Source organism: Camelus ferus, chromosome 36 (genome assembly GCF_009834535.1).
Source record: "Camelus ferus isolate YT-003-E chromosome 36, BCGSAC_Cfer_1.0, whole genome shotgun sequence".
In the NCBI taxonomy this organism is placed as follows: Eukaryota; Metazoa; Chordata; class Mammalia; order Artiodactyla; family Camelidae; genus Camelus; species Camelus ferus.
In genome coordinates this window covers 13360378-13386164 of record NC_045731.1, presented here as the reverse complement: position 1 = coordinate 13386164, position 25787 = coordinate 13360378, and the positions used below count along the sequence as shown (strand labels likewise).

The 25787-nt window shown below is 42.9% G+C and overlaps 1 protein-coding gene across 1 annotated transcript in view; it reads left to right on the top strand.

The window, feature by feature from the left end:
• Nucleotides 1-25787, top strand: part of SLC9A2 (solute carrier family 9 member A2) — a 54171-nt gene that overhangs the window by 5718 nt on the left and 22666 nt on the right. Inside the window, exons 2-3 of the mRNA XM_032474204.1 lie at nucleotides 12225-12688; nucleotides 19855-20105. Coding sequence (XP_032330095.1) covers nucleotides 12225-12688; nucleotides 19855-20105 — 715 coding nt within the window. The remainder of the gene's footprint in view (nucleotides 1-12224; nucleotides 12689-19854; nucleotides 20106-25787) is intronic.

Below are 25787 nucleotides of genomic sequence, written 5' to 3'. Positions count from 1 at the left end.
TGAGATGCCCTTTTTTTTTTTTTTTTTTTTACAGAATTCTTTCATATAGCTTGAAGCCCTAGCAGGTCTGCAAAGAGCCTTTTGTATAAACGTGTTTCTTCCTTGAAGGGTTGTAAAAACTCACCTATGAAACCAAGTGAGTTGGATGATTTGCATATGGGTGAATTTTCACCAATGAGTCAATTGCTTTAAAATTTATAATTCCATATGGCTTATTTGTGTTTTTCTGGATCAGTTTTGCTCTTTGTATTTTTATTTTTCTAGCAAGTTATTATTTCATTTGGGTTTTGGTTATAGGAAGAAAAGTTATTTTTTATGATTTAAAAATTTTCCACTTTATCTGTATTCATGTTCTATTTTATTATCCCTAACATTGTTATTTTTGTCTTTCTTTACTTTGATCAAAATGTGTAGAAGTTTATCATCTATTTTATTCTTTTTCAAAGAATTAGATATTGGTTGGCTTCTAATTGATGAATTTCTGCTTTTTATTATTCAGTTACTCCTATGTTATTTGGGTGTATTTTGTTATTTTTAATAATTATTAAATTGAAAGCTTAGCTCATTAATTTCAAATGTATTTGTTTTCCAATATGTTGACTCCCACCATACAAGGGTAATTAATCCCTGAGAAAACACTTATGGTTGAAAACATAATTAACATTACTTTCAATATTTTTAATGATAAATATTTTAATGAACTAAGCTCCAAAATTAGCATAGCTAAAATGACATTAGTCTTTTTAAAATAGACCAACTTATTTCAGTAGGTTTCTTTCGTTGTTATTGCTCCTAATAAGCCATTTTCCCTTCATCAGTTTCTTCAGAGTCTGGCTGTTTACTTGTTCTCATTAAATTCAAGGCTATGGTGGTAAACTGACACTTAAGACCATGTTCCAAACAAAACATATCCATGATACTCTAAGTTTATGTAAATTTATCTTTATTGCAAATGGTAATAATAACAATAAAGACAATGGCGAAGACTAAAGAATTCAGGGAGATGATGCAAATGAAATTACACTTTTCTAATAAATTGTGTGAAATCATTACTGCTATTAACTAGCAAACCATCTGTATTCCGAGGAGAAATTAACACAACATATTAGTGATAAAACTGGAAAGATGACTGCTGAATGTATCAGCTACCAAAGTCCATAAAATCCAATTTGGTCTTTATGAAGTCAAATAAGTGCCCCATGAGATGAAATAGGAATATTAAACGAAACTCTTCTTAAAGATGAATTCCTGTGATCCAAATGAGTATATCTTATAGGAATGGCAATCTATGTAGTTAAGGCTAGAAATATATCCTGCCGGTCCTGTTTTAGTTGCTTTGCATGGTTTTGATATGTAGAGTTTTTCACTGTTGTTCAGTTCTCAGTATTTTTAAATTTCCTTGTTATTTTTTTATTCTCACCTGATATTTATTTAGAATTGTGTCTTTACTTAATAAACATATAGAGATATGAGGTTATTTATATTTTATTCAGATTTTAGTCCATTTTGGCTATCTAGACCTATTACTGATTTTTTGATATTGATTGAGATGTTCTCTGTGGCTTAATATGTGGCCATTTAAAAAACTTTATGTCAAGGCTTGCTTGATAAAGATTGTGTGTTCTGTATTTATTGCATGCAGGCACATGTGCACATATACACACACACACATACATGTACATACAGGACTAGATCAAATTTCTAATTATGGTATTCAGATCTTTAATAGCATTATCAAATTTTTAGGCTACTTTATCTATTAGGCTCTGAGGTACATTAAAATCAGCCTCTAAGGTTGTGATGTCAGTTGCTGTTTGTAATTTTGTCATTTTTTGCTTTATATATTTTGATGCTGTGTTATTAAGTATATACTAGTTCCATATTGTTACATATTCTGAGTGAATTCTTCCTTTAATTATTAGGTTAATTTTTGACTTCTCTATTTTAAATTATTTTCTTGTGGCTCAAAGTCCTTTTTTTTCTTATATTACAGTTGCTATTCAAAATAGAATTTCTTTTTGCACATGTATTTTTGCATCAATGTTTTCCATATATATATATATATATATATTCCATATTTATATATATATTCCATGTATATATATATATAAATATTCTAGACATATCTTTTCCCTAACCATTACTACCAAATAAACTGGATTATCTAAAGGGTAATTTTGCTTTAGCTGTATCTCATTAAACCACATATAACTGCATTTTGTATCTTTGAATTTTCAAATATCTGTAGTTTAAAGAGAGGTGTAATTACATTTACTGTGTGTAATGATATATTTGGACTTTGTTTTCTGTTTACTGTGGTTTTGCTTGGTATCTTTAGTTTTCTCTTCTGGCCATATTTTGGCTTAGTCAAATTTCTCCTTTTTTTTTTTTTAAATACATTATCATATATTCTGTTTCCATTCTTTTTGTGGCTGTTCTTCAATTTTAATATGATTACTGATTTTATAGAAATCATGCCAGATTGCCTTGGGTCACATCCCAGGTGCCTTTTCCTCATATTTTGTAATTGTATGATTTGGGGGACATAACTTAAATTCTGGGTTCAGTTGAGCTATTGGAAAAAAGGGGATAACAATAGCACCAATGTCATAGGCTGTTGTGAAAATTAATTAATTTATGTAAGATATTAAAATTACTTTCTAGACCACAGTAAACTTATTATTTGCTATTTTGATTATTACTTTACCTTTGTCCTGAATAATACTCTAAAAAAAAATACCTGCTATCTGTGCATTTTAGAATTCTAATTTTTTGCCTTATAATTTAGACCTGATTTGTATTTAATTTACTCCAAATTAGGTTTTAATTTTTATAAGCAATGTTTAAATTGATTTGTAAACATGCTTACCATTTTTTCTTCATTGTTACTTCTTCTATCTCCCTTTTTCTTCCAGATTGCTTTCTTCTTCCTGAAATATGTTATTTAGTGGATAATTTGGGGTAGGAGGCTTTGAATGATAAATTCTCTTGGCCTTTGTCTGAAAATGTCTTTATTTTGAATATCTTCTTAAATGATTGATTATGTAACAGAGTACAGGTGTTGGAATCATTATTGCTTATCAGTTGGAAGGTATTATTTTATTATTTTCTGTTCTCTTTTGTTGCTATGGAGAATTATGTTGTTACATATGTTGTTACGTGGCCCTTTGAAATTAATCTGACTTTTCTCTCTGCTTATAGTTAAGCTTTTGTACTTGGTTATTTCTGATATTCTGCTGTTTCCTTAATGTATCTAGATATGGGTTTGTTTTACTTTTCTTGTTTGGAACTTGTTGTACTTCCATGTTTCTTTAACTATTGTTTCCTGTTTTTCATCTCTTTTCTTTCCTATCTGTTTCTTGGGGATTTTATCAGATCTTCTTTCCAGCCTACCATATTACTCTGTGTTTCTAATCTGTGTTTAACCTACTCATCGGATTTTTTATCTTAATTATATTTTCATTTGTGCTTTGGGGGGGTTTATTTGCATTTTGTTCATGCTGTTCTATTATTTAATGATAGTTTTTCAATTCCTCCTGTAAGTCTTTTATGTATTTAAACTATATACATTTTATCAGGGTTTTTTTTTTTTTTCCAGATTGTTGTTTTTAGTTCTTGGGTTGCTAGTTCTTATGTTTATCATATTTACTGACTTTCCCTTTTGGATATATTTCCTTATATAGATTATAGTTTTTATTGTGAACTTCACTTCAGCAGGGGAGGTCTTCTTGGTGGTGGTCTGTTTCGCTTAAGTTGTGAAAGATTCTTATTTTGTGGTTTTCATGTTCTTGCTGGGACTCGGTCTCAGTGATTGGTTTTTGCATTAGCCTGATTTTAGCTTAGTTCCCAGATCGTTTTTCCTAGGTGACTCAACAACTTGGTTTTCCTAAATGACTCAAGGTTAATAAATCTTATACCTGAATGTGGTGTCGACCTTGAATTTCATACTTCACAGGTGAATCTTCCCCTCTGCCAAGGCTATACAGAGTTGACATGTTTCCTTCTGTTTTTCCCCGGCTATGAGCATCTTTTACGGTTTGTTTATTTAGAACAAAGCAGCTCTTGAAACTCAGGAATTTATGGACAAGTCCTTCCCTTACTGGTATGAAATCAGATTTCTTGTCCTCACGTAGGTCTTTAAATGCCAGGTCCCAGTGCACAGGGCAGAGATTTTGCCTGGAATCTCCCTGGTTCACTGTGGCTTGAAATCCTACTGACATATCTTGATTTCTCTCCTTATTCCTTGCCTCCTAGACATTTTTCTTTATTTCAAATGTGGTGGATATTAATATTACACGTTTGTAGTAAAAGGAGTCTCTATATGTGCCCACATTGTTGGGTGGCCCAGTGACGTTTTACGTGGCTTTCTGTATAATATTTAACGTCTCTGGTTAAGTTCTGCTTGTAGAATATCATAGTGGATTCTCTTTAATTTACTGTGAAAATAATATGTACTTTTCTGGCTCTTCTCTCTGCATCATGTGATTATTCTGCCTTTGTTTTATCCGCTCTATTATCTACTTGGATAGAAGAGAAATAGCCAGCAGTTGAAGAAGTGTGGGACCTACATGGTGGAGAAGTCCCACGACCAGAAGTGGGAGGACCCTGCTCAGTTCCAGTTCTGCTGTTAAATTTATTTTATGACCCTGGCAAGTCGTCACCTCCTTGGTTGCTGTATTTAAGTAGCAGAAGTGGGCATCTGTACCCTCTGTTTAATATTTCTACAGGGACACTAGGAGGTACTCTGCAGGGAAAGAAAACATTGCTGACAAAGATTTTACTTTTAAAAAGCAAAAGAAACTCAAGCCCAGAGAAGCATGTGTGCATTCTATTCAAGTGTTGTGTAGACACGGTGTCTTGTCATCCTAAATGGGACGTGCACAATTATAACCTGCTCTCTCGCAATTACATCTTTTAAATGGAATGAATCATAATTGAGGTACTTCCTGCAGCAATCCTGCACGCTGTTCATCACTGCCCTGGGGCTTTCTAGTCTTGATTTTTATCGTTCATCCCTGTTTGAAGATGCATGTGTTCCCGTCCCTCTTCAATAGTTCCAGAGGAGGACATGGGGTTTCCTCTGGAAGCCCTCCCTCCCTGTGGTTGCGACAGCATCGTATTTTAAAGGTGAATTTTGTGTTCTTCCATAGTGTTGGCATACGGAGGCTCACGGGTTAAAGGAAAGAAGAATCAAATTTGCAATTATATTCAGCAGGTGTGGAAATGAAACAGACTGCACAGGCCCACCCTGCATGGAGGGCGTCCTGGAGCAGCTTACAGATCTTGTTAACTGTGGACTGTCCCCCGTGGTGGCTCAGGGCTGGGTACCACTCCGTCGCAGTATTTCTGTGACTCTGCCACTGCTGCTGCCCCCTGGTCCAGAGCTTGGTCCCTGTGGTCCCTGGGCAGGGAGCCTGGGTAGCACAGTGTGCCCGTGCAGAGTCTTCTGCTGTGGCGTGGAGGGTGGAGATGGGTGACCCGGCTAATCTGCCTCTTGTGGCTTCTCTAATAAAATAACAGCCGGCAAGGAGGGAGCCTGACCCCGCGCCAGGTATTTGGGCCGAGTGCTTTGTGCCATTATCTTATTTAATCCCCACAGTGACTCTGGGAGGTAGGCACCATCATTACCCCCAGTATTAAAAAAATAGATGAGGAAACAGGTTGAGAGAGCCTACGCGACTTGCCAAAGTATCGCAGCTATTAAGTGGGAGAGGTGGGTCCAGGCCGGTGTCCTTTGTCACTGTGCCCTGCCTCTCCTGGAGGAGGATGTAGAGTGCTGGACATCGTCTGTGGTCTCCAGAGCACTGGGTGTCCCTTCTTACTCGCCCTTCACTTGGACCCAGAGGCCAGCGCTTGAGTTTCACGCGTGAGCCCTGTTGCCTCATTTTGTGCATCTCAGGTTTTCCCTGTAAAATCAGACAGTAATGAGAATGCCATCCCGCCTGCCCCACAGGCACATTGTGCGGACCCGACTGAAATAATCTGTGGACGCAAGCTGATACTGCAAAGTTAAGGTCAGTGTGTCCTCATGGCGACTCTGTACGGGGAGCAGGAGAGAAAATGCCACGAAAAGGCAAGGCTGCCTATCTCCGGAGTAGCGTCAGACCTAGAATGTGCGTCCAGAATTTCTGAATCTTGATCTAGCCTTTTCCACCTTCCCAAACTTAGGCAACATGGAATTCTAATGCTTTTGAAATATATATTTAACATGTTAAGGAGTCGTAAGTTAGAGGTAACCCAACTTGGGCTACTGTGTAAATTTTCAGTGGCCAAAGTTCTATTTCAACAGATTTACAGGAGAAAAGATGCTAAATGGGCTTCGTTGCTGCACACGCATACACACTGAATTGCACACACACACACCACAGACACCTGTGCACACGTCAGTGACATTTCAGAATGTGAGCTCTAGGACGGAAGGGACTTGGGTGTTTGACTCACGGCCTAGAACAGTGCCTGGTGCATAGTAGGTGCTCAGTGAATAACCACTGTGGACATAAGTAACTAATATTTAGAGGCACTCTTGGTTTCATCTCCCTTTAATCACGTGGTAGTTAAGGTAACCGTCCATCCTGGTTTGTCCACGATTATCCGCGGTTCACACTTGTTGTCCTGGCACACATCTTAGTGCTGCGTGCCCACTCCCCCTCAAATACTCGAGTCTGGATGGTAACGTGCTTGATCGCTCCACTTACAACACACCTGCTGTTAACTGTCCGTGCTTTGAGGGGTGCCTTAGGCTCTGTTGCCAAAAATCTGGGCTCGGCCGCTTACTGGCTGTGGACTTGGGGATGAGTTAATATACCTCTATAATTTCAGTTATTTCATCTGTGAAATAGGATAATGATAGTAGCTTCCTGATTAGGTGGCTGTGAGGATAGGGTTAATCCTCTTACAAAGCTTGCTCCTTTACGGACCTTGGAAGTGTGGTTAGCCCTTGGGTGGGAACAGATGTGCTGCTTCCGTCTCCAAAGCATGACATCGTTACCCCATGAAAGCGTCTTCTGCACAATGGCTCTGTAGCAGGTTGTTAGGTTGTCTGCAAGATCCAGCCTCCTGCTGTTGGTCTTAAGCGTAAGTTTCTCTTCAAATTATGCATATTTCTGTTTCTAGTGTTGTACAAATTGAAAAGCCATCATTCTGCTTTTGGAAGCTAATTTGCAATGGAAAAGAAGGACAGTGCACCCCGTTTGTTCTGCCCCAGGTTCCTGGCTTGACACTGAAGGGTAGGGAGCCGGGCATGGGAGGTGAGGGCAGAAGGAAAGGCCCCGTGTCAGGGGGCTGGTGGTCACGGGCAACCTTCTCTGCAGGAACAGCCTCTCTTCCCAACCCTCCTGACACCGCCTGGGCTGCTGGGTGTCCTCGGTGTCATCAGGGTCCCCAGACACATCCGGTCACACAAAGGCAGGAGAAAGTGGTTTTCCACAGATGATTTCCAAGACCCTTTGTACTTTCTGTCCAAACAGGGTTCCTTTAGGAATCTGGATGGGAAAGAGTTTAAAAACAAAGTGCTACCAAAAGTCATTATTGCTATTTTAAAACCGTCCACCAACTTTCTCTATCACCAGGATTGTAAGGCAGAATCGCACGCTGGCTGAGTGCACATTTTCCCTAACAGAACACTGGGATGGTGAGAGGGCTCATGAGACCCCCCCCAGCCTTTCCTATCTGATTGTAGTTTTCGTTCTTCGGGGTTGGTAAGGTTACACTGTGTCAGCTGGTCTCCTTGGGAGAGCAGCATTACCCTCCGTGCCTTCTCTTGTGAACCGTCTGGAAGGCTGGGAAGCGGCCTCTTCTAGCCTGAGCTCACGTTTTTAAGGGAATTTGAAAATACGCGTGCAGTAACTGCTGCCCCAGTCTCTCTGGGCCCAGGGGCTTCCTTTCTGCAGTGCTTTTATCCCTACTGAACATGTGATCGTTAACTTACGAGCCTCTGCGCGCTCGCTGTCCCTCCCTTCTCATGCTGAGGCTCCAGGGGCGGACACCTTGTGTCCTTTTTGTCTGTCTACCTCCGTGGCTGTTAGGATGCACAGAACTTACAATGTCTAAATTCTCAATACTGTCTTATATTTTGAGTTGTTTCACATCTGTCATCAATTTTGATTCTCACGAGAGTCTTTATTTTGTTGTTTTGGGTTTTGTTTAATTTTTTTTTAATGAAGTATAGTTGATTTACAATGTTTCAGGTATACAGCAAACTGACTCAGTTATATATATATTCTTTTTCAGATTCTTTTCCATTATAGGTTATTACAAGATTTTGAATATAGTTCCCTGAGCTATACAGTAGGTCCTTGTTGTATTTTGTTTTGTTTTATCCTTAGCTCGGCTCAGGAGTGCTAATGGTTTTGCCAAAGGGATGGTTGATAAGATAGCTAATTTATGTAGTTAATGACTACACTCCCTCTGTAGTGATTTTTTTGCTTGCTTTTTTTTCCCCCTTTCATTTGATCTTAATGTTTTGAATTTTGTGTTTTGAGGTCCCTGGAATCAGGAGACTTGTTACTGTGCTTATATCTCTGGACAAAGGTGTGTAGTTGGCAGGATGCCAGTCTCCATTTCTCCACTAAATGTGCTAGTAGGTTTGGCTATAATTTTGATGACGCATAATGAATAGGATGAAGGTGGGGCCATAAGAATCTACCTGGGAATCCTTGAGATGTGTACATCCTAATGTTCGTGGAAGTCCTCCTGGTCTTTGCAACGACAGGTGCAGGGGACAATTTGTGGATGTACAAAGACCACTGAGCTGGTGATCAGGAGCCAGAGAGGAGGCAAAGTGAATGAAAATGTTCTGATTCTAGGAAGTTTGGAAAATAGTGTAATTCACCAAATTAGGGCAGTTTCTTAGTGTAGCCCCAGGTACCAGCGTGCACATCGGTCTTTACCATGTAAACCACAGCTGAGTGTGAGCAACAGCTTGATTGAAAGATGAAATCAGTAGCAATGACGGGCAATTGTGGGTTCCTCTCCCAAAATTTGATTGATTTATTTTAGACAAGTGGTCAGTTTGTTTAGAAGACAGGCTTTTCAAGGAATCAAAACCAAACAGAAAATAAAACCCTGACACAAGGTGGCTGGCTGGGTGGGTGAGCTCCCTGGGTAACAACGGCAGTGGGCAAACAGCAAAACCAAAACTGGCATCAATCATTTACTAACGTGTGGGTTGAAGGACAGATCCTGGAATTTAACATCTAACCCAGGGCAGGAAAATAAAAATTGCTTTCAACTGTTGGCCTGCATGGAGAGTTTTGAATCTAGGTTACAGGAGACCAGTCTTGTCACCATCCCCAGCACAGGACTCCCTCCCTCCCTCCCTCCCTCCAGCAGACTATGCAAATATCTCTTCTGAAACAGTCACCGGAACTTAACTACTGCCTGGATTCTGTAATTCCCCTAAATAACACCTACACACTGAAAAGTGACCCTCAGAACAATCTCTTCAAACCTGATCCTTTCTTGGTCAACACCCTTCTGTTACAAAAATGGAAAATGAAGACAAAGGAAAAAAGAAAAAGAAAAAGAAAAAGGTGAGGGTCTAGAGCCACAAGGAGATGAGACTCAGTAAAATTAAAGATGCTCTGGGACATTGTGCTGAACACCAGAGGTTGGTTGACACATTGTAATTGACTGTACTTCAAAAAAAAAAAATGCTCAGCACCTTATGAGGGCTGTAGAATCTGCTTTGTACCCCCAGGATCTAAACGGACCGATTCAGAACCAGTTCTGTGGCAACTCTATGCTGCACTTCACATGAAACACGAGCCGAAGTCTTTTCTAATTAAGGATACTCTGTGTGCCCAGGGCTGCACTCAGCATTCTGACAGCATGGGTCTCAGTTCCCACCTGGCTGGATCAAAAGTCCTCCTGGATCACTTTACTTGGCGTGGGGAGGCACGCATTTCACACTTGGACACAATATATACGGAAATACTTTGAAAACTGTCCAGTGTCGTTCTTATTTCGTGGGGCAGAGCTGCGGCCGTGGCGGGGCCGTGCGGTGCGGCTGAGCCCGGGGTGTTTTCTGGGCTGTCTGGATGGTGGGGTTTGTGTATTTCCCCCTGGGTTGCACTGGGCTCACAGGACATTTTGCAACATTCGTATGACACAGACCTCACACTGTTCTTCTGTTGGCTGCCAGAGAAGCTGCGGGTGCTGACAGCGAGGACTGGACATCCCTGCGTCCATCCCCCGGCCCCTCCCACCTGCAGCTTCGAAAAGAAGAATGTGACCCGTGAACAGAGTAATCTAAGATGATCTACTTAGCAGGAAGTAGCCAAGGCAGTAAAGACATAATTGCTTTGGGTTTTTTTTTTTTTCTGAAAGCCAGTGAGTGATGAACAATTTAATATAAAATTCAAAACCATGAATAACTCTAAATAAAAAATAAGAAATATGATGACAGAAAAATACAGTGTGTTCATCTATTTACTATTTCTTCACTGTTTTCCCCCAAACTTCAAGCATAGTTTATCTCTTATGTGGGAAAGGAAGAGATGGACTTGCTTTTCACAAGGTCATTACGCGAAACTATTATGATACGCGTACTTTACCTCGATGCTGACTAGTCTCTTGCATGTCAACCTCGCTGAAAATTCCTGGACGAATAGTGAGTTACTGTGTCACAGAGGTAGCCATCCAGCAGCTGGGGTCTGGGCTTGTCCCTTCCTTGGCATAGATTTTGAAGAGATATTGGAAGGATCTAAAAATTCTGTGAGACCTATGAGGGGCTGGACCGCATCCCAGTTTCCTTCATCCCCGGGGGCCTGGTCAGAATCGGTCACGTGGTCTGTCCATCTGATACATTTAAGCAGGCAGTGTTTCTTCCTTCCTTCCATCTGCCTGGTTTCCCATCCTCCATTCTTAGCGGTAAGCGTCTCCTGGCAACACCGTGAGAGGTGGCACCCCCACTTGGGGTACCAGAGGCTGGGTGACAGGAACAGGAAGGAAAAAGGCAGAAGAGGAAGTAGGAAGACCCCCTCCACCCCGCACAAACCAGGCTCTGTCCGTTTTCCAGTCTGTCTGCAGAGAGCCTGTGCCCTGACCCTGGGCATTCCTCTACAGTTCTTTCCTCTAGCTTTTTCACATCGAAGAGAGGGAGAAACAACACTAGGGGGCCTCTGTGATGTTGCAGGCCAGGGATTTGTTCCTGTTCCAGCTCCTGATGGGAAGGTGCACCTGTCCCCATTTCACAGATGAGCACACCCAGCCGGGGCCTGGCAGGAGCCCCTCCAGGGCCACGTGCGGAGAGTCGGGGTGCTGGATCCTCAGCCAAGGGCAGTGGTTGGGTGGCAGCCGTGCTGGCCCAGGCACACGTGAAGTAGGAGGAAGCATTTTCTTCCATTTCTTCACTTCCTAGGAGGCTGTTCCTGCCTTCTCTATGTGTTTCATGCCCCATGCTGCCTCCTCCAGGCTGTCCTCAGCAATTTTCCTCCTTCTCTGTTCCCTTAGTGCTGGACTGGGGCTTTATCGCCTGGTGCCTTGTACTGGAGTAAATCATAAACACATCTGTTCTTTTGTCTTGATTGGAAGCTGTCTGAGATTGGAGATCATGGCGTGTTTACAGCCCTCACTTTTTGGTAGTTGTTCGATATACATTTCATGTTGATTTGATTGACTCTGAAGGGGCAGACATCTGAAAAATTAAACACGATCAGCATTCCAGATGAAAGAATTGGAAATGAAAAATATTAAAAAAGTCACAAACTCTTCTGAGTCCTGAAGGTGACAGCCATCATCCAAAAACTGGCCTGTGGTCTGGCCACCTTGACAAGACTCTGCATCTTTTTGAGCCTCAGTTTCCACTTAAATAAAAAAGGGGGTGAAAATGACTGCCTTTGCCTACTCCTTCCGCTTTTTATGGGGAGGAAATGAGACGTCACATCTGAAAACGGGAATCACGATATTGCTTTAAATGTAAAATTGCATGGCCTTATTTTAAAAAATTTAATTGGAATTTTGACAAAAGCTGTATTGTACAGATACCGTGTTCTTACAGCATTCTACTTGCAGTTTAGGGTTAAATTTGCACCTGAGTGTCCCTTGTGGGTAGTTTTTAGGAGATCATCTGACTTTGACATCATAATCTCTAAAGCTGGTCTGTAGCCAGTTACACTGAGCTGGGAGGTTCTGAAATGGACCTGATTGGTTCTGTTAGACTGTTTGTCTTCTCCCCATGATGCCTGCATGACCCAAATTCCGTGCCTTTATTTTTCCCCTAACAGGCTTCCACCTCTACCACAAGCTGCCCACCATAGTGCCCGAGAGCTGCCTTCTCATCATGGTTGGGCTCCTCCTGGGCGGAATCATCTTTGGCGTCGATGAGAAGTCGCCCCCGGCCATGAAGACGGATGTTTTCTTCCTGTACCTCCTGCCCCCGATCGTGCTGGACGCGGGCTACTTCATGCCCACCCGGCCGTTCTTCGAGAACATTGGCACCATCTTCTGGTACGCGGTGGTGGGGACGCTGTGGAATTCCATCGGCATCGGGGTGTCTCTGTTCGGGATCTGCCAGATCGAAGCCTTCGGCCTGAGCGACATCACTCTGCTCCAGAACCTGCTGTTCGGGAGCCTGATCTCGGCGGTGGACCCGGTGGCCGTGCTGGCCGTGTTTGAGAACATCCACGTCAACGAGCAGCTCTACATCCTGGTCTTCGGGGAGTCCCTGCTGAATGACGCCGTGACGGTGGTGAGTGAGGCCTCTCGGCCACCACGCGGCCGGCAGAGTGGCCTTTGTGCTGGGAAGGGCCCCTCACTGGGTCCAGCGCTGTGTTGTTGCCGTCATAAAATTCTCAGGGAATTTCTAATTTGTTATTTATTCATGATTCCACAACGGGCCCTCGTCTTCATTCTGTACCAGGTGGTGCCAGCTGCGTGGCTGGTCCTGCTTGCACGACTCTGCGGCTGCCAGCGGAACATCACAGTGACCGTGACCCGTGTGTCCCTGGCAGTGATGGTCCCTGATCAGAACTCAGAGCACCCACGGTCCCAGCATCCTTTGTGAGAAGTGATGCTCTCAGGATGCGATACGTATTGTAGGAGTGCGGTGATGACGCCCGCTGAGTGCCTTCTCCCCATCTGGGGCTGGTGCATTATTTATTTCCTGATGTTAAGCAAATTTTTCATCACCCACCCCCCTTCTAGTTCCTACTCAAGCAGCATACTTTGGGTCCTCACCATTTTCCCCATAATTAGGTATTTATTCAAGAAATGCAAATTATTTTTAATTCTCACGTATTGACACATAACTAGAGAGTCAGGGGCTGTTATGAGCTTAACATTAGCAGGGTTTACCTGCATCCTGAGCTCAGGCAAGAAGCCGCTCCCTTCCCCATAGGGGTGCACGGAGCTCCTCCACCAGTTAAGGATGTTCTGGTGACCCCAACTTAAGTAATTTACATCACCCGACCCCCATTAGTTCCTATCATTAAAATACTATTCCTGATTCGTTTAAAAGTTAACATAGATGCACAAGGTCCTGGGTTCAATCCCCAGTACCTCCATTTAAAAAAATTAATAAATCAATCTAATTACCTCACCACACCCCTAAAGAAAAGAAAAAAAAAGTTAGCATAGAAACCAACATTATTTTCTCTTAGCCCCTGTTCAGGCCCCTGAACTGAATAAAATACCATATTTGAGGATGTCCATTAACTCCGTGGGGATATTATTACATAAAAAATTATTTACGGATGAGGAAATCCCAGTTTTTAGAATAGCTAAGAGCTGCTTTAAGACAGTGAGGTTACTTCACTCAGGTAATGAATCCACTTCATTTACCCCACTGCGCATGAACAGCGGTTAGGCGTTAACTCACCAATAGTAAATTTTAACCAGGAAGCCAGCGTCTAACAATGAAGGTGTCTTACAACTCATTCTAATTTTTGGAGGCATCAGGTTTTCCACTGTGACTAATGTTTGATATATACATTGTTTCCTTTGTTGAGGGAGACTGTGGAAATCTTGGGTCAGTTAGGATATAGGAAACATTACAAAGCAATCGTGCCACCCGCTGCACCCCTCCTTGGGTGGGGTGGAGACGTCAGGTGAGTTTCAGAATGACCTGCCCTGTCTTCACGCTGCCTCCCCGTCTCTTCCAAGATTTCTTGTTCAGTCGTCTCACTGGAGCATCCTGGGAGGGTGTCAAGGATCAGGTCCCTGCAAATGATCTGGCTGAACCACTCTTTAAAGGGTGCAAAGCCCTAGGGGCTTTGCAGAAGCAAGTCCTGAGCTTCCTGTCATGAGGCACGGAGCCACCAAATGTGGTTTCCTGGACGAAGAGGCAGGGCTGGCCCAGAGAGGGCAGTGGGCCAAACTGAGGGCCGGCCATCCCAGCGCAGGAAGTGGGGCAAGGATGGGGAAAGGGCACGGTGGCTCTGTCACGGAGCCCCTGCGACGAGCCCGAAGCCTGGAAGCCACAACGAGTGTCATGGTGTCCGGTGACAGTTTTGTCAGTAGCTCATTTACCTGGGCTGAGAGCCAGGACCCTTAAAGCCGCCCCCACGGATATCAGGGCATGCTCGAGGTCCGCCTACCCAACACTGAAGAACACACCCCAGGGACTGGCTGAATTGTGGGGCTGAACTGACCCACAATTATTCCAGGGTCAGGAATAATTAGAGCAATAGTGTAAAAAATTATAATTTTTTCCCTCCTAGTCAGGTGCCCTCAAAGGACAGAGGTTGGGGTGTTTTATAGAAGATTCTTTGGTTCATTCATCTCGTCTTATCTCTAGGAGAGGTTGAAGGAGCTCGTGGCTCAGGGGAAGGTGTGCAATTCGCGGACCTTGCTGTGCACAGTGGAAAGGATGTGCCGCTCAGTGTTGTCCCTGGAGGGGTGGAGACTAAGCAGAGAGAAGTCAGGTTGGAAGCATAGGATGAGGATGAGTGAGGTGGTGGTCAGTGCCATTAACTCCCTCCCCAGTCACGGTGAATTCGGTATTGAGCTTAGAAAATCCAAAGGGGCAAAAGCCCACCAGAAACATGTCTCAAAGCAAAGAAAAATTCATAATCTATCAGTTGAAGTCAAACTCTGGGTCCTGTTGTCCAGGGCTATGGTAGATTGGAATTGACGGGAGAAGTGACAGCCAAAAAAAAAAGGTGAGTTTTTAAAATAGGATTTTTGTTCTCTCCCTTATAAGAAACATCTTAGGAAAACCTTGCTAAACTTCCCTTCTTATGAACAGATGTTCCGATTCTCAGTTATCCATCCATAGTCCAGTGAGTTAGGCTCACAGGGTAGTTTCCAGCGTCATTTCTGCATCAACAGAACATGTTGATGCAACCGCTGAATATTCTAATGCATTGGCCAAGGACCCTTAGGGAGTGTGCTCAGTCTGTCATCACTGAGCTTGGCTAAGGAGAGCGGGCTGTGTGGTGAGAGCACAGGGATGTGCACGAGTCGCCTGGTCATTGTGTGCTGTGCGGGGGCATTTAACTCAGGAAGAGGAAGGATAAGCAGAGACCGCTTGGTACTCAATTTTGCTTTTGCAAGTAGGAGAATAGATTTAAAGTCTCCTGTGCAGAAACGATTATTCTTTGTGTTTCATCTCAGCAAACGTGACGTGAAAACTCTTTTTTTCTCAGCAGAGCTAGTCTGATAAAGACCTCTGTATTGTTTGCATCCTTGCGTTGCACGGTTTCACTGCATTATTGTACATATTAAATCAAAGTTCAGAACAGATAATATCTAACTTTCATATACACAACTTTTTAAATAACAATGATGAATAGAAACATTTGAAAGAACTCAGCTGTCACATCAGCCCATTACAGAATTTAGCCAACAGGCACCACCGGCTTTTCAGTTTTCTAAAACTGTGATTGTCAAGTTGAGGTCAACTTTGCACAGAGCAACTGGAGACGAAATTGTAGGGACACGCATACACATATACTATATAAAAATTATAACCTCAAAAGCACTTTTCTATACAGATTCCCTGGTGATAAAATTAAAGATTTAACTGGAGTGAACCAATTGTGGGGTTATGGCCAGTTGTAACTAAAAGAATTTTATCTTGTGCTGATCACTAGGTGTCAGGTTCAGTGGACCACACATGGGAGGTTATGGAAAGCTTTCTGGTCGTCATGGTAATGCCTCGACCTAAGGTATTTCCTTGGAAGGTGCCCTGGCCTCCCAAGCAGCTGAGTGATCAGCCTGGAGCCTCTGACAGTGTCCTGACAGTAAAGACCAGAGCCTGTGGATCAGCCTCACTCTTTGCAAAACCCAAAGGGATGTTAAAGACAGAATGTGCCTCTGACAGATTTGATGGGTTGGGTTGCTGGGAAAATGGCTTTGGAAAGAGTATGCTGTCTGCCCAGGTGTTCCTTGGGGATGAGGACCTGGGCGTCGTTTGCAGCCCTGTCAGTGTGCTGGGGGTGGGTACAGGGAGATGAGACAGAGGGGGAGGACACCTGGGTTCTGTGCACAAGGAATTTCTAATGTTTTTGAGGAAATGAGGTCGGTGTTCAAGAAGCAGCACCAGTCACACAAGACAGGGTATCACCAAATGCTGGATGGTCTGGGGGGCCTTCTGTGTTGCAGGAGGGCGGAGGGAAGGGCGATTTGCAAGGGGTCGGGGTCCAGGAAGGCTGGAGAGGAACAGCAGCTTCCACAGAGCTGTGGAAGATAGGGGAGGTTCCCCTCTCCAAAACTGAAGGGCGTTGTAAAGCAGCACAAATAAAATAAAATAGAATAAAAAGCACCAGGTGTATTGAGCCTTCTTCCCCAAGTCAGGCAGTCAGAGATTCTACATTTGAGAGTAAGTGAGAAATGGAAACGTAGTGTTTAAAGGAAGCGAGTCTTGGGGCTGCTATAGGGGGCTTGGATGAGGGAGAGATGGGATTGGCTGGAGGGAGGGGAGTAGAAACCATGGTGTGTGGGGGCGGAATGCAGAGCCCGAGTGGTCGGGGAGGCTGGCTGTGCAGAGATGACGCCTGGGAGACCCATCTCTCTCCCCAGGCAGCGGGTGACCGTCTCTTCTTGGCCACGGCTGTTTGGAGGCAGGGGGTAAATATAGCGCCTCTCCGATCCCCCTCAGGATGCAGTTGTGGCGTGTTGATGCGGTGAAATCTGAAGTGCACGGCAGGTCTGGTTGAAGGTAGGAAGCGATGCTACTTGAAGCCAGTTCTTTTCTGGCAAATGATGATTCTTCAGGCTATGTAGGTCCTCGGGCTAGTGAGTTGCTTTTTTCTTCCCGTACTCAAGTCATTTCTTGGTGGTACCTTACCGGAGGCTCTTGAGTGTTATGCCAACATTCAGGAGAAGGGAAAAGCTCACGGCTTTCTAAGTTGTAATCCACTGTTTTTTTTTTTTTTTTTTTTCAAAACCAACAGATGTTTATTGTCATCTGCTAGGCAACAGAGAAGAAGTCAGTCAGAATAAGGTGTGATCCTTAACTACAAGGAGTTTACGATCAAAAGAGGAAAACATTACCTGAAATCTGAAGTGTGTAAGTTACAAAGGACCACAAGTGAGGTAGAAAAGAGTGACATGGCTTTTTGCCAGGACAGTTTCTGGTTAGCAGTCTCTGACTCATTCTCATTGTTAAACCTTGAAGAGCTGACCCAGAAGGTCAGGACACTTGGATTCTGGTATCGCCTCTGACGTTTTCTGTGCCTGTGGACAGAGGGGTTCAATGTTGAGATTCTCAGAACCCAGGGAGGGTGTAGATGGCCTGTGCTCTAAAGACCCCAGTGTCCCGTCGGCTACCTTTCCTGGAGAGCCCGATTGCAAACATGACAGTGAAAAGAAGCAAGCACATGCCTGGAATGTATTTCACTTGCTGGTTTTGTGCAAAAAGGGGAAAGAATGAGCTGTCACCTCCCATGTCAGCTGCTCAGTGGCCCTGAGAGATGTGGTTGAAAGCATCGTGCCTAGCAGATATGAATGCCTGGCGTTTTTGAAGACTTAATTACACTATGTAAAGACTGTGCAGATTTCTCAGAAACCAAGCAACAGTGTGGTCTCATCCTTTTAGAGGCACACACATGTGTGAAGTTAGAGCAGACGCACTCATGTACGCTGATTGCTGCCCCTTTGCTGTATGAAAAACCAGTCAGGTCTCGTGTTTCATCAGAGGTGCGTGTGTGGGTGGGACGAGGAGGGAGCTTCCGACCGAGGACCTCAGCGACTTGGGAGCAGGATGTCTTCAGGGAGGGTACCTGTATTGATGGGCGGGTCCCTTCCACGTGAGACCCCACAACAGGACGTTGGAAGGTCACCAGATTCACAGCCAACACTGAGAAGCTTTCTCTGTGACATTCTGCTTCCCTTGGTGATACAAGCAGGGCAGGTCGGACGCCAACCAAGCCTTTAAAAGTGATCTTTTAGGCTGTATCTAAAAAATAGTGTTTTAGGAGTAAGTCGTGTAATAGTTCTGAAGTCTCCTGTCTCTCGGGTTTAGAAATAGTTTTCCTGATGACACGCGTTTATCCAAGCTTTCGTTTTTTTTAATTTTTAATTTTTAATTTATTTAAGTATTTATTCTACAGTATCATATTTTTAAAATTGAAGTATCATTGATGTACAATATTATATGTTACAGGTATACAATATAGTGGTTTATAATTTTTAAAGGTTATACTCCACTTACAGTTGTTATAAAATATTGACTGTATTCCCCATGGTGTACAATACATCCTTGTATCTTGTTTTATACCTGACAGTTTGTACCTCTTCATCCTCCATTGTCATCTTTCCCCTCCCCCTTTCCTCTGCATCTGTGAGTCTGTTTCTTTTCTCTTATAACCACTAGTTTGTTGTAATATTTTAGATTTCACATGTAAGTGACATCTTACAGTATTTGTCTTTCTCTGGATGACTTATTTCACTTAGCAGAATGCCTTCCAAGTCCATCCATGCTGTACACTGGAAACTGATACAATATTTTCTTTTATTTTATCTTATTTTATTATTGATTTACTTTATAATTTTATTAATTTAAATATTTAAACAATTATTTAAACAAATGTTTATTTTATTATAGTACTTATTTAAATATTTAAGTAATTAAATATTGGTTAATTTTATTATTTTATTTATTTAAAAATTTAATTATTTAAGCAAATATTTCATTTTATTATTTATTTATTTAAATATTCAACTATTTAAATAAATACTTGTTTTATTAGTTTATTTATTTAAATATTTAAATAATTATTTAAACAAAAATTTTATTTTATTATTTATTTATTTAAATATTCAACTATTTAAATAAATACTTGTTTATTAGTTTATTTATTTAAATATTTAAATAATTATTTAAACAAAAATTTTATTTCTTATTTAAGTATTTAATTATTTAAACAAATACTTGTTTTCTTTTATTTATTTAAATATTTAAATATTTATTTAAACAAACATGTTTTATTTTTTATTTATTCAAATATTTAAATAATTATTTAAACAAACATTTTAATTTAATTTTATTTAAATATTTAAATAATCATCCAAATATTTTTATTTTTATTTAACTATTTATTTAGTTAAATAATTAGTTAAATAAATACTTGTTTGTTTTCCTACTTTTTAATTAAAAATTTGAATATTTAAACAAATATTTGTTTTATTGTTATTTATTTAAATATTTAAGTCATTGTTTAAACATACAATTGTTTACTTTATTATTTTATTTATTTAGATATGTAAGTAATCATTTTCGGCATTCATTTATTCATTTATGGTTGTCCGGGCCTTCTGTGGAGGGCTGTCCCCTGCCGCCCTGACCCGGGGCTGAGCACGTGCAGGGTCCCCGCGCCTCCTCGGGGACACGGGCCTCGTCGTGGTCGCGGGGCAGGCGGACGTGGGCGCGGCGGTGCGGGCGGCAGGGCCCTGACCGCGCTGTCCTTCCCGCAGGTCCTGTACAACCTGTTCAAGTCCTTCTGCCAGATGAAGACCATCGAGCCCGTGGACGTGTTCGCCGGCATCGCCAACTTCTTCGCGGTGGGGGTCGGCGGCGTGCTGATCGGCGTCTTCCTGGGCTTCATAGCGGCCTTCACCACGCGCTTCACCCACAACGTGCGCGTGATCGAGCCGCTCTTCGTCTTCCTGTACAGCTACCTGTCCTACATCACGGCCGAGATGTTCCACCTCTCGGGCATCATGGCGTGAGTACCCGCCCCGGGCGCTTGGGCGCGGGGGGGCCCCGTCTGCCCGGTGGGGGCGCCGCAGCCCAGCGCGTTATGCGAGAGGGCAGGCGTTCCTCAGTTCTTTGAAGGAAAATTCAAAGTGGATTTTCTTACTCTTGGTTTCAAAGAAATAAAAGGATGTTGCGGCCAAATTGTACTAAAGTGATGCAGCCGGTGCTGAAATGCAAAACGGCTTGGAAGTCACCTCTTGGGTCTCATAGGAAACATGACAATTAAGTGTTGGGGTTGATGGTCAGGCACCAAGAACGTTCTGGGTCTGATGCCCCTTCGGTTTGTCCATGTCATCTTTCTCTGCCAAGGCGGCGTCTCCCAAGCTGCGTCTGCAGCTCTGGGATTGCTTCTGTAAGTCCATCTGAACAGCGTTGGCAGTGGGAAGTCTCCCCTTGGTGTGGTAGGTTTGATTCAAAATCTGAATGAGCTTTACGTCATTCAAAGCAAAAGTCAATGAAGAAGGCATGTCATCCTGTAATTTGAGGTCAGCTTCTTAAAGAGGGGAGGGTGTATGTAGCTCAGTGGTAGAGCGTGTGTTTTGCATGCATGAGGTCCTGGGTTTAATCCCCGGTACCTCCATTAAATAAATAAATAAATAGGTATGGTTATAAAGCAAGAAATTATCTATTTTTTTAAAGACAGTGTATCAGGCACTATGTGATTTGGAAGGATGTTCTTAAAAAGTTCTGACAAGTAGCTGAAGAACGGCAGTGTTTGGATCCGCTTTTAACCTTTGGAGGGTCACTCTGACGGAGGCTACTTGTGGGGTGTGGCTTTTTAAATTTTTTTCAGCTTCCAAATATAAGCCTTTTATATTATGGTCACACCTCATATAGGGCCAGTGAGAAATGCTTAGTGATGGAATGCCTTTCAGAGTTTTTATTTTGACAAACATTTGTGTACAGCTGGAATGCCTTTGAAAGTTTTTATTTTGGCAAATATTTATTTTCAGCTAAATTCATGCTGGGCTCTCCACTGGAGCCCACTGTATATATTGAGAGTTTTGGTGTTGTCACCATAAGGCTGAGGTCTTCCGGAAGTTTCTCTTGCACCCTGATAGAGGTGATGCTTTGATTAAGGGCTGCTTTGTGTTCCACCTCACATCGGCACTTCCACAGCAGAAGCCAATGAGGCTGGTGGTGGAGGAAGCTGAGCACCCCCCACAAGGAGAGTGGAACCCAGGGCAATGAAAGGCGGGCATTAAAAGGCGGTGTGGTTTTCTGTATCCCAGGGAACCTAAATAAAGTGTGGTATTAATCCAGGGTGACCCAGATGAAAGCTTCTGCATCCTCCTTGTTGCTATTCATATCGTCGTGTGTGTGACTTCCGGTGTCCTCGGTGTTCTTTGACTCGTGTCATTGAAAGTGTCTCATCAGCTGGTTACAAGGTCTCCCCAGAGATTACAGGGCCGGGACTTTGTGTCAAGTTTCCCAGTGGCACTCTAGCAACGGCTGGTGGAATAACCTTGGATGTATTTTGACCATGTGCCTCTGCAGAAGTTCCAGGACACCCACAGAGTTATCTAAAGACGCTGGTCATTTTGCCTGAAGTTCAAGGGCAGGAACTGGGATGGGAGGGTCCCGAGTGTGGGGGGACCATTGATGTGCTGGTTGAGGGTGGGGTCCTGGTGCGTCTTTGCTTAGAAATGACCGGGAGGCCCGGCATCCACAGAGCTTGGATGGGCTTTTGCTGTGTCGAGTCCCCGACCTCCTGTGAAGATGAGATCGGGGGTTTACTTGCTCTGGGAATTAGGGGATCTGGGACAAGGAGGGCCACACGTTCCGGGTAAACCACACAGTGATTCTCTGCTGTGCTGTTGGTGTATGAAAAACACCATCTCTGTCCCTCCCCACCTTCAAAGTGAACATTGGTTGCACAACTTGGTGCACAGAAAAGTCCTTTGTTGCATTTAAATGAATATTGTCATGGCACACAGTGCACTAAAATAGTGTTAACCGTTAAATGAAGTATTACGGGAGATTTAAGCACTTTTCTATTTTACCATGCACCCCCAGTATCCTGCGATGACAAAGGAAGGGGCAGATTTACCCCGGAGCGTGTGTTCTCAGAATTTATCTGGTTTCTAATGTGGGGTGATTAGTATGCCGTTCAGGACCTGAACACGAGCGATGCTTCTGCCTGAGGTCCATCACAGGTGTGCACACCCCACCGTGGCGAGTGTGTTGTGTGCACCTCCACACATGCGTAATTACTGCCCTTACCTGGGGACTTTGGTCCAGGGGACCCAGGGTAATGATGTAATTAAGACTGCACATCCATGGACACCTCTTTTATAGAACTTGTCATTTTTCCTGCACTTAACTTGTAGCGAGTGTAGAAATTCCTGTCCCACGTCATGCCAATCGCACCTGCTTTTCCCAGGGAAAAGCTCATGTTACGGTGAATGGGACTGAGGAGGGCATGCGACTGCCGAGCTTGCCTTGTGCTGGGGTGAGGCAGCCAGAGCTGAGGGAAAGATTAAAGCACCTCTCTCTGAATTTGTCTTGGGTGGACTCTTGGTCAGCCTGTCCTAGAATGAGATCATTTAATGACCAGGGAGTTAATACAGAAGTCTGTTAATACATCTTTCTATAGTGCAGAAGGTGGGCCTGGGTTCAAAATGCAGTCAGTCTTGTAGGTAGGAAAGCCCGGGGCAAGATTCCAGCATCTTCATGGCTTTGGAACGATGCTGGAAGCCGTGCACCTTGGCACCCCCAAAGCCTACCACTGCTGCTGTTTGGTTTTTGTCATGAACTTGGAGTTCGGTGCATTCCATCTGTCCTCTCCTCTGTCGTGGAAGCTGTTTGGAGAATCGACTTCTGGACATTCTTCGATTTTCTTTCCCCTTTGTGGCCTCTCCTAATACTTCATTCCTAATTTACTGTTAAGGAACTATTTATGCTCATGAATTCCTGTGTGTTCAGGAGAGTTTTAGCTTCCAGCCCTAAGAGGGTAGATGAGATTCCCTGTTTTCTAGTATTTCCCTGCTCATTTCTGTGCTGGGGTGAGCTGTCACAGTAGGGAAGGTGTGTACGTGTGCGTGTGCGTGTGCGTGTGAATTTCAGAGTGTGTTTGCACAGCACTGGAGCTAAAGTTCAGGGACAGTTTCTAGTCTTCTCAACGAGAGCCTTCACGTCTCAGTAGTATCGGCCCCTTCAAATATCACTGCACTATGTTGGGGGGTGGGGAGGGGTTCATAGCATTGATTTTAGAAATTGGCGTCTTGGCTCCTGTGTTTTGGGCTTTATGTTTTCAAAAATGCTCAGAGATAAAACACTGATAATTCCTAATGTCCCCTTTGTCTACCCAAGAACACTAACACCTACACACACACCTACATACACACCTCCTTCCTTCAGCAGTGTTTCTCTAAGGTGCTTTAGAGCTTGTAACATGTTAACATTTTTTATTATAGAAATGGACAGGAACTTACCTTAAACACTCAAGGTACAATCTTATGTCTAACAACAGAGGTGAACACGAACAGAGTAGCACTTGCTATACAAAGTAGCAATGATGGCAAAGGTCTGAAGTGTAACCAGCGAAGCTTCTACCTATTTCTAAGGCAGGTACCAGCTCCAGCCGCTAATACAGGCTTCCTTGGGAATTTCCCAGATGCCTCACTCCCATGGCCACCGCTTTCAGAAAGAGCCTTCGGGTTTAAAATTCTCAGTTGCTCCAGGTGAGGGGTCCCTTTTCCCAAGAGTAACGTGTGGAGTTTGTGATGGGAGTTCCTATAGTCGGGGAGGAAGAACGGGGCTTGGTTGTTCTGCTGTGTTGGTCCCGGCCACGCCGGGCTCTCAGCCTCACAGATAGAGCATCGTGTTTCTATCAACCCTCAGAGTCACGAAGAACAGCAGGGAGAGTAGAAGGAAGGAGAAGGGGGACCATCACACAAACTTCCATCTCAGTATGCCTGATACTGCCTGTGCAAACAAAGCTATATTTTTTCCTTGTTTCTTAAAAAAAAAAATTTAATGGGGGGGAGGTAACTTTAGGTTTATTTATTTGTTTATTTTTTTTCAAACAGAGGCACTAGGAATTGAACCCAAGACCTTGTGCATGCTAGGCATGCACTTTACCACTAAGCTATACCTTCCCTCCTCAAAAGCATTATTTTTGATTTTGGTGTATACCTTCACAGATAGCTCAAACTGGCCCAAACTGACTTCTTTAAAATCTTATAGACCACAACGACTAAATGGAGCAGGGTGCAGGGTGGGGAGGAAGGGAATAAAATGAGGCAGGAAATTATTAAATAATAGAAAAACAAATCATGCCTCTATTAATTTTCTGGACACATTCAGGAATAAAGTAAAAAAAAGAAACAAAACCGTATTATTCTTTTTTTATGATGACTCACATCTTTTATTTTCTTTTGTATAATTTTGCCTCGCGTGCAGGGCAACACTAGAAAAGGCAGGAAGGAATTTGAAATTATAAACCTTTTTTCTTTTCCCCTAGCTTTCTTGAGATGTAATTGACACACATCATTGTGGAAGTTTAAGGTGTAAAACGTGATGCTTAGATAATGTGTGTATATTGCAGAATGCTCACCCCAGTAAAGTTAGCTAACACTTCCATCGCCTCACGTGGTTACCCTCCTTTGTGTGTGTGCGGTGAGAACTTCCAAAAAGTCCTTTCTAGGATACAGTGTGGTGTTGTTAATTGCCTGCCCTGTCGGATGTACTATCCGGGGTCGTCCAGTCACCGTGCTGTCTGTTAGGTCCCAGAACTTACTCATCTTATAACTGGAAGTTTGTAGATTGTGATCACGTTCACCTGTTTCCCTTACATCACCCCCCCACCCACCCCCCCACCAAACCCCTGGCAACCACCAGTCCACTCTCTGTTTCCATGACTTTGCTATTTTTAGATTCCACACAGAAGTGAGATCATACTGTATTTGCCCAGAGTTGTGCAAATGATTCGTGAAATTATTTTCATTTATTTTTACGGTTTAAAGGTTTAACTGAATAGACTCAGCTGGTGAACTCCTGCCTTTGCTTGGTTTTTCAAAGGACAGGCGAAACTAGTAGGCTGTCCCTTTTTCCTGGGTGCTGTCCAGGACTCTGGCCATCAGCCGCAGGTAGCTTTTCAGCACTTCGGATGTGGCCAGTCTAAACTGAGATGTGTTCCAAGTTTAAACTATACACCAGGTTTTTAAGACTTAGTAGGACGAGATGGCAGAGTATCTCACTAATATTTTTTTAGATTGCGTGCATGTTGAAACGACAGTGTATTAGATCTGTGGAGTTAAATAAAGATAGTATGAAAATCAACTTCACCAGTTTCTTTTTACATTTTTTAACCATGACTACTAGGAAATTTAAAATTACACATATGGCTTGTGTTCTGTCTCTCTTAGTGTTGTTCCATTGTGCTCACCATCAGCTTTTTGTTTTGTTTTGTTTTTTTAATTGAAGTCTAGTCAGTTTATAATGTTGTGCCAATTTCTGGTGCACAGCATAGCAGTTCAGTCGTACATATACATACAGACATTCGTTGTCATAGTCTTTCTCATTGTGGGTTACTACAAGTTATTGATTGAATGGAGTTCCCTGGGCTCTTCGTTAGAAACTGGTTGTTTATCTGTTTTATTCTGTTTTCTAGTGAATACAGGATTGGAGTGCTTCTGAAACCTTTTTA